Source organism: Apaloderma vittatum, unplaced genomic scaffold, assembly GCF_000703405.1.
Source record: "Apaloderma vittatum isolate BGI_N311 unplaced genomic scaffold, ASM70340v1 scaffold25895, whole genome shotgun sequence".
NCBI lineage: Eukaryota > Metazoa > Chordata > Aves > Trogoniformes > Trogonidae > Apaloderma > Apaloderma vittatum.
Window position 1 is genome coordinate 38,869 of NW_009718077.1, and position 9,935 is coordinate 48,803.

General features: G+C 38.5%; 1 protein-coding gene across 1 annotated transcript in view; it reads right to left on the minus strand.

Moving 5' to 3' along the window:
• The window catches only part of PEX7 (peroxisomal biogenesis factor 7), a gene marked incomplete at its 5' end in the record, with an annotated part of 41,046 nt that extends 31,911 nt beyond the window's left edge, over window positions 1-9,135 (minus strand). The window contains 4 exons of the mRNA XM_009870142.1: window positions 2,232-2,340; window positions 2,629-2,706; window positions 7,649-7,799; window positions 9,078-9,135. Coding sequence (XP_009868444.1) covers window positions 2,232-2,340; window positions 2,629-2,706; window positions 7,649-7,799; window positions 9,078-9,135 — 396 coding nt within the window. The remainder of the gene's footprint in view (window positions 1-2,231; window positions 2,341-2,628; window positions 2,707-7,648; window positions 7,800-9,077) is intronic.
• Between the last annotated feature and the right edge of the window lie 800 nt (window positions 9,136-9,935).

The window sequence follows — 9,935 nt, forward strand, 5'->3', positions numbered from 1 at the left end:
TGTTTGTTTTCTTTACAGTGCATTGCTTTACTCGAATTTAGTTAATCTGTAAGCATTTCAAGACTAACATTTTTTCCAATCTATCATTAAGATGATACTAACACACACTAAATTAAAGATGCTGCAATACAAACCAGTTCACTTCTGGTCTGAAGTGCTATGACTTTATACTATGACATTATGAGTAAGTATGTGGTTGTGAGTAGGTATGTGTGAGGTGGGATGAAAGGAGACAGAGGGAGCAAGAAAAAGATCACACACAATACAATTCTAAAGCAACATAATCTTCTTCAAAAAGGGAATGTTTCTATACCCTTCAAAATGCTACTGTTTTGAAAAGTTAAAAAACCAAGGGAGATGAAGAGAAGTACCAAAAGTTACCCTCCAGAAACTTTTAGTTACCAATATTCAAGACAACACAAAGTTGCAAAAGAGCAAACTACAAAACTCCAGGTCAACTCCTCTAGCAAGTGTATCAAAGGGAACAGCTGTAAATTCATCACAGTACTTCCATGGCGAGCTTGCCATTTTTCTCCAGCTCCAACTTGAGCTCAATAGAAGATCAGTCATCAGTGAAATTAAGCTTTTTGTCCTACAATTTTCTGTCATCCTTATAAAGTACACGTATCGTAGCAAGTTTCAAATGAGAAAGTCCAGCCTCCTGAACAGTTCCACTTGACTTTCATCACATATCTTGACTTAGAGAGTAGAATGCCATTAAATACTAAACAGCGAAGTAAAGTCTCTGACCATAAGTTGTTTGATAAGCCTTTCTTAGAATAAAGAAATGGCATTATATCTATAGCTAGAGGGTCATGAGCACTTCTGCAACTCACAGTCCTGCTGACCAAAGGCAGAACTCCCAATATCTATTTTCTGTAGTGAAGTAATCTAATCAAGCCACAGGAAAATTCTAGCATAAACTAAAACCAAAAACAAACAAAGAAATCTCTTCTACATTCGCATGTCATGATTTCTATGTAGGATATTTGGTTTGATGTTACTGCATTTAGAAGCACACCAGATGCTTTATTTCAGAAACCGTAAGAAACCACTTTCCTTTGACCAAATGTACTTAGTTAAGTATTTTGTAGTATATAGCTGCATTCCAGTAGATTTGTTGATACAGCATGCAGGGCTCAATCCTGCAAATTTCTGCACATCCTATTAGCTAGGTACTCCACTAAGCGTTACTTCAATGAATCATTAAATAAGTTGGAACTATCTGTGCATTAGTTTCTGACTTCCAAGCACCATTATGTCAGAACAAATACATTTAACTTGTTAGTCATTCTAGTTCAACTCTGCAAGCCGAGTCAGTTGGCAATAGCCAGAGTAAACTTTTACAAAAGCCAGGTGCACTTTTTCAAAGTTCTCATAGAATGGAGAGGGTCAGTATTTGTGCGTACTGACTCAGTAATAGGAAAAGATGTTTATACTTGCTCACTCTCTAGATACAAGAGCTAAGTCATTTCTATTTAGATTAGTATAGAAGTAAAACAGACTTGAAATCAAGAGATATATAAACCACTACAGTTAATCTACCAATATTTGTATTAAAGCAGTATCTCAGTGCCCCTCTATTCCCCAAGCAAGCTCCATGGCTTACAGTACTCCTTGCCCAGTGAGTCAGCAGTTAGGCTCCAGAACTCTCCTTGTGTCTCTGGAACACTGTTTGGAAAACTGTGCAACCTCACCGTACAGTCTCTTTGCCTTCAGGTACACTCAGTTCAATTATGATTGTATTAACCAGCAAGATTCAGGGCACTGGCCAAAGCAGAAAAGTAAATTTGATTATTACCTTTTCCTAAGAACAAGGCAGAGATCTCTAGCAGTACTTAAACAGTTCAACATCAACTGACTATGTTCCTCACAGAGCTAACCATCTACTGACACTTGAGATAACTTGAGCAAAAATGTAAGCCAGAACACAAAATAAAGCATGCAACATGATGAAGTGATCAGTAGCAAGAGTGAAGCAAATGGAAGAGAATTACATAACAGAAGAAATTGCCACAAGGTCATTGAAGTGATCCCTGTTTAAATGGCCAAAAGGATGATTTACAGATCATAACAGAACCTAAAAATCCAGCTGCAGCAGTAAGTTCACCTTTCCTTCTTCCATTTTTATACATGACACACACTACCATCTACTGGACAAAGTGCTGAACTAATCCAACAGCGCAGAAGGTGATTTCGTTGTGAGAACCCCCTTTATCATCATTTTTTACCTGAGGCAGATGCAAAACAACCTGGGATGTGTGGAGACCATATAGTGCTGTAAATGACCCCTTCGTGGCCTTTAAAAGTGCATAATGACTTCCCCACAGCTGGATCCCACTGGATAAAGTAAAAAGAAAACTATTGAGGTACACATTCAACAAAAACGAAAAGGGTTTCATGCATAAAAAACCTTTATATACGGAAAGGACTAAATTAACTTTTTTACCATGTAAAGCATTTAGGCTTAAACTGGTATCAAGTGAGGGATAAAGCAACATCTCAGTTACAGCAGAATTTCAGTCTCAGTGTAAAAATAAAGAGGAAAAGAGAATCAATGCTGTTTCTTAACATAAAGAACTGTAAGATCCAAAACAAATCATATTTTTCAGCAGAAAACCAACATACCAGCTTGGCTGTTTGATCCCATGAACCAGACACCACTAGCTGCTCTCCTCTAGTCTGGCTCCAGTCAACACTATAAACCTATAAATGATACAACAGCCTAGTTTAGAAAGAGAATTAAAATACAAGCTTGACACTCCAGTTAGCCAAAGTTTTACAAGAGAGACATGGATTTGCAGACTGTATCATAATCAGCTAAGAAGCCACACCAGTCAAGGACCACAAAGTTGCTAACAATATCACTTGCCTCAACAAAAAGTAAATTTAACATGTCTGGCATTAAAGGCACATATAGGCTGAGAAAAGTATCAAAAAAAGTAAAGATGTGCCAAAACGGAGAAAAATAAAGTTGAAACAAAATCCACATATACCTACCATCACTATAAGTTTCTACAACTATAAAAACCTGTAATTCAGACTGATTTCTTATCTCTGTTCCTATTTTATTCCAATATGTATAGTTTCTAATTGCTAGCAATGTAAATGCCATCTCTCTTAAGAGCTGACTATGGAGTGGCCCATGAAGTTTTAACTGACTTATATGCTTCTTTTTATAATATGTAATTCTCATAAGAAACATATGCTGTAAAATAGTCCTGACTTTCACCTTTTCCAGGTTCTATGACTTTTTTTTTTACCATTTATATCCTCAAATAAAAGAAAATAAAATTAAAAACTTTGCTCATGACTATTTCAGCTCTTAAGGAATTGCTTTTTACTGTGTAGCTGAAATAAGGTCCCTCTTCTCTGACAGTTTATTCCAACACTGGTCCCTGCCTTGACAGAGGACATCTTAACTCCATCCTTCACTGCTGATTTTTCAGCTCTGCTGCCTCAGCAAAATCAAATGCTTTAAGGTAGTTCTTCAAATTACTTCAAATCTCCAAATATGAAAGTCTCAAGAACATGTACAACCTCCATCTTCGAACGCACGGATTTTCCTTGACATGACAGAAAGTGCATTCTATTCTGTCTAGCACCAAAATGGCTCAATAAGCTGCAGTGGCACATGAACAATTTCACTGTTAAGGTGGGTAAATATTAGCTAAAACAGTTTCCTTCGACTCCTGTCTGAGCCAGACCTTCCAGGACACTTCTCAGAAACGTGGTCACTACCCACCAGTAGTAGGTGGCACTGCTCTCAACAGGCAGGCCGCTAACCACGGAGGATTTGTACTCCAGGTGGTACAACCTAGCACAGCACTGGATGTAATCTGCAAGCCAACATCCTAGATGCTGCTGCGTCTGTCTTGGATAGATGAAATTATGCAGTAAACAACAGTAACCCTGGTTTGAAGGTGAAAATGTCTGGACCTGTGTCACCTGACACAAAAAACAGAGAAGCTGGAGTGGGGGGGGAGGGGGGAGAAATCAAGCAAAAGCCAGTCTTCTATGCAAAGTATCTTGTATGAGGAAGGAAATAGAGGTATAATTTAGCTACTTCTGAGCACTTTCCTTCCTAATAAATATTTGAGTTTATGCTAGATTCAGCTTAAATTAACTAGTCTCTACCTATTTGCTTATTTCCCATAAGGGGAAGGCAACCACCGTCCACAGAAAAACAAAGCGCAAAAAACAATCCGCAACTTCTGTTTTCTATTTTACAATGTCCTGCTTCCCATATACCGAAAGGCATATTGCTAAGGCACCATCTCATTCTAGCTCCCTTCCTTCAGGAGTTTATAATCCAAATGTACAAGACAGTACTTAATAAAACTAAAAGCCAGACAGGCAATTCTTCTGAGTTTTTTTCCAAAACATCCCTTTGCCTCTTAGCTTTTCTACCTTGGTCAGTGTATTGGGTCAGGCTGAGGTGGAGTTAATCTTCCCACAGCAGCTCTCTCAGTGCTGTGGTTTTGGAGTGGTAGCTAGAAGGGTGTTGGTAGTACCCCAGTGTTTTGGCTACTGCTGAGCAGTGCTCACACAGCACCGAGGCTGTGGTTTTCCAACGTTCCCCCAACACTAGGCTGGGCATGGGCAACATCTTGGAAGGGGACACAGCTGGGCCAGCTGACCCAAACTGACCGAAGGGGTGTTCTGTACCATATGATGTCAGCTCAGATATAAAAGCGAGAAGGAAGAGGGAAGTGGGGGGGCATTCGCTGTTTGTGTTTGTCCTCCAGAGCAACTGCAACACATACTGTAGCCCTGCTTCCTGGGAAATCAGCTGGACATCACCCGCTGAGGGGAAGTAGAGAATAATCTTTGTTTGGCTTTGCTTCCGTGCGTGGTCTTTGCTTTTGCTATATTAATTTTGCTATATTTGCTTTTCGCTATATTTTATCTTAACCCACGGGCCTCTCATTACATCTTCCCTCTTCCCTGTCCATCTAAAAAACGGGAGTGATAGAGCTGCTTCAGTGAGCTCCCGGCCTCCCGTCAGGGCCAAACCACCACGATCAGCTAACTACCAGTGCTACAGCTCATAAAAACACCCTGCCTTTCAACTTGGCTGCTCCTATTAAAATAATAACAAAGGGGACACGCAAGTACCTGCTCTTATTTTAAGAATGGAAGACATCATGGTTCAAAGTGGTTCCTAAGCTCCTCACAAACATTAGCTTCTCTCCTTCCCCTCGAATCTGTGTGACGGTCTGTGCTCAACTCCTAAGCTTCTGCCGTTTGGAAATGCTCCTAAATGTATTGTAACACAGCACACCTCTTCCACACAACAGTCCTAGGAAGTCAGCTCAGCTGAAGTGTTCACCTCTAATCCCTTTCTCACATTTTCCAGAAAGAACCGCATCTCAAACATGGACCTGTGTCACACACTTCCCCTACCTCCACATATTTCGGATGTACCAAAGCTACAAGGCAAACAAAGATACGTATGGCTCAGAGCTCACTCCCATGACATCAGCACACAGACCTCTGTCGTGAGGTGGATCTACATGCACCTGGCAGCTGCATCAGAGGCAACAGGACCTGGACAAACTCTCCTTCAGGCAAGAATTAGAAGCAGAACAAACAATAGGCTCTGAAAAAGCAAGAGCTATTTTCCATGTGGCATGCAAGAGGTTCAGGTAATGGGAAGAGTATGAAAAGACGGTGTGGAGAACCAAGCAAGGTTTACTTTTTTTCTTTTTTCCTTTTCATGCTATCATGCAACATAAATTTACAGATGCTTCAATAGAAGCTATGTTGAGCAATTGGGAAAGACTAATAACACAGTATAAACCTTAGTTGTTGATCTTTTAGTGCTTTATCTTCAATCATAAAATACATTAATACTAGTTTATGCCTAAACAGCAGCTAGAAATGCTTCAGGCAAGATGAAAAGATAATGAAAAATAGATGTAAAGACATAAAATAGCTAAAAATAAATGTTCTGCGTCACTTTACAAGATACATTTAATTCAAGCATTCTATTGTCTCACATTCCAGTGAGACTTGATCAAAATCAAACTAAGTTAGACTAATTTATTCATGAAATTCAGCAGTTGGTTAGTGCTGGAATAAAACTCATTGTCCTTTGATAATAAAGACACATTTTTAAATAAAAAAAAATCCACATTCTTTTTGATCAGGGACAATGATCTCATTTAGAAAACAAGAAACAGATTCCTGTCAATCTTGCATTAGAAATATTACAAAATGCAGTAACAAAACTGTCTTTAGAGATGCCAGAGAAGGATTAATGATTAGGAAGGTGGTCAATCACTTTAAAGAGTATTGTCTGCCAGTGTTTACCACAAACTATCAGGTATATTCCCTCTGAGATGTATCCTCCTAATGCATGTTTATAAAGAATCAATGCAAATCTTCCGTATCTCACAAGAAATACTCAGTCCATGTGTCCTATACTGTCTTTCTAATTCATGTTTTATTGCGTCCACCTCCGTGCTACCTGCTAAACTAAAACTTGGACACAAACATTTACTGCACAAACAACAGATGGTGCAGCAGAACCAAAATAAACTTGTGGACAGAAATTCAATGAGAAAATTGTAGACAAGAAAATACCACTTTGATATTATGCTTTGCTTATACCTTTCCTTTACTAACATCAGCCTTTGAATATTATCATAAAATCCTGATCACAACTACAAACTCATCTCTCAAAATTCTTTATTGGCATAGTATATGTATTAAACTAAAGTACCAAAATTACAAAGAAATAACATACTGAAGATGAACTGCCATGTAACTGCCATGAACTGCCATGTAACCTTGAGATCTTTGTAAATACATCACTAGATTTCCTCCACCGTTTTTTACTGACTACATATGCACTAGGTTATTTTACTCAGATTTATGTCATTTAGATAAAGCATCAGTAATCCAGGGTGAAACTGATTACATCTGAAGTTCAAAAACTTGACAGAAGAGAATGGAGAGTTAGCAGACATGAGAAAAAAAGGGTAGGAAAATCATTTGGGGGAAGATAAATATACTAAAGCATAATTGTCCTTAAAAATATGCAAGCATGTTTATGAACACAAATATAACATCTTTCTCTATCCATATTACATTGCATAAAGAAAGTGAGATTTTACGAAAATTAAATGCGACAATATCAAGCCAAGGCTAAAAAAATACATGCCGTCCCAATATTTCACTACTGTTAAGTAAGATCTTACAGATGCTACAATAGAAAAGTATAAGCAGTTGCCAGGTACAACAGAAGTCCTAAGGATCTGCATAATGCGTATCACTATATCCTCAAGCATAACAGTGATATATACAACTGCTGTCTGATTTAGACTAATCCAATTACGTCCTCTAAAAATCACAGGATGACTGTGACCAGTACTTTCATACAACACAACAGATGCTCAACCCACAAGAAACCACAAACGTAATTATATAAATCTAATATCATCAGAAATTAAGTGGCACCTAATGCATTCATTATAGGTAATTCACTTTATATTCAAAACAATGTTAAGTTATAAATTCAAACCACAGCCGCAAAGTTAAAATAGACAACAAAACCCACTTTCAATTAAAAGTCCACAAATAAATCTTTTAATAATTCAAGCATCAGAGAGTTCATTACATTCTTCAAGCATGCCTTGTTTACCTCCTGAGTGTGCTCTTTATAGACCTGCAGTGGACCTTTGGTTTTAGCTGTATCCCAGACTTGCAGAGATCCATCCCCGCTAGAAGTGATCAACACATGTTCATTATTCTCACTCCAGGTCACATCAAATAGTCCATCATTCCAGTCAAAGCTAAATTGGAACATTGAAGATATTCGTCCGTGAGAAAGAATTACATAAAAGTCTTGACTAGTTACATGCAAAGACGGTATTACTTTAAATCATCCTCTTTACCATTCTAAACAGTATTTTTGTATATTTGAGTTTACAGTAAATCATCTTACAAGTACCTTGTTATAATGTCAACTTTTACAACTGTACGCCAGGATAGGCTGATGAAGTTAAAGCATGAACAAGCAAAGCACTTTCCACACACACAGAACTACTTGTTAAGCATCTCTGTCTCAGCCCTCTGTCCTAGAGTTTTGGCTGGGACAGGGTTAATTTTCTTTATAGTAGCTGCTATAGCGCTCTGTTTTGGATTTAGGATGAGAATAATGTTGATAACACACTTAAGTTGTAGCTGCTGGTTAAGGAGTTGTGCTTAATGTAAATCTAATTTCAGTCTTAGACTTGCCAGGCAAACAGGCATGTCTCAGTCTGTTCTAGGTTCCTCCAGGATGTTGCTACAGAGAAGCCCTTTGTCTGTAACAACTGTGGTAAACAAATAAACCTGTTTTGTGGGAGCTCTATACAATTCACAACACCATCAGGAAGCCGAGTCACAATGAATAATTAACAGGAAGATGGTCATAAAGATTTTGAAAGATCTCTACACTCCCTTAAAAGTGTTTTCAACAGACCAAGGACTCATCACATGGGATCTGATACCATGTATTAGTTGCTCTGCATCAATTACCAACACCTGTGCTGCTTTCTGATGGTAAAAAATAATTGATTTACCCACTATTTACTGAAGGCTCAGCTAAGCTTAGGTTAAAGTTCATGGCACTCTACAGTAATGATGAGGGAAAGTCATGCCCACAGAATATTTCACTAGAGAAGATATAGCTTATGGCTCGGGAAGTTACAGGACCTTCTACCACAAAATAAGTGTAATTACTGAAAACACAGAATTTAATAGTACTAACCCAGAGCATTTAGCAGAACTAACAGAGTATTGAACAGCTTCAAAAGAGTCTTGCTTCATAATTATTAATATTTGTTACACTTTTCTGTCTCAACCCTCAGTCCTGTTTTTTGGCTGGGAGAGAGTTCCTATAACAAAATCTATTAAATGAAAACCTATAATTTGCATGTACATATAAATACATTCCTTTTTATGTAAATCCAGATAGAGGTACAACAGCACTGATACAATACTTTTTAGCACTAAACCCAACCAAAACATTTTGGTTATCAGGCACATAAGTTTTTCTCTTGCAAAAATAAAACATAAACATATGTTACCTCCTGAGCAGAATAATCCCAGCTGCATTTTGTTCAAGCACTGCCAGAGTTCCACAACCTAATATAAAATGAAACAAAACATCATAAGTAGTTCCCCCACACCAAAGGAAACTACCGTTGTTCCAAGGTAGCTCCGGTGTGTAAATACAAAGGGCATCTGAACTTGAACAGGTCAATTACTTGCATAAATAAACATCTTGTTGTCTCATGTTCTCTAAAACAATAATTCGTTTACATCAGAGTGGTACTTTTTTGTTCTGATTTTTGTTTGTTTTACTGCAATACACCAATACATGAGATCAGAAAAGAAACAACCTGCTTATAAAGCACAGAAGTTTGTTTTCCCCATGAGCCTTACACTGCAGACACACCAGCACAGCCACTGGGCCTGCACCACTCAGGCACTGTTTTATCTCCTGGACAGCACAGCAGACAGGACACTTCTTATTTCCCCCCCCTCTCCTAGTCATACAAACCCAGCTCACCTGAAATGAAACAAATAAATTCAATTCCGAGAAAACACCATGGGTACTGCTTTCTCCTATGACTGGGATATTGTCAAATATCCACGTTTAGGAAGTTCACTTAAAACGAATGCTTCCAAGAGCAACATGCCCACTAGAAATGGAAAAGGTCCCAAGGCTGAGAAAAGCTCGGTTTGCCAGGCAGAGTCCCCAGGGCCTGCCCGGACAATATTCTAAGAAAATATTTCCAGGTATGGCATCCTCACTGTGTATGTGTCTCTGCTACCGTATTTATTCTTGCCCCATCAAATTAGCACTCCTCTGACAGGGTCCTGTGGAAAAAACCACTAAAGCGACGGGGCTGTGACCTGGGTGAGCCAGGGAACCCGGCGGG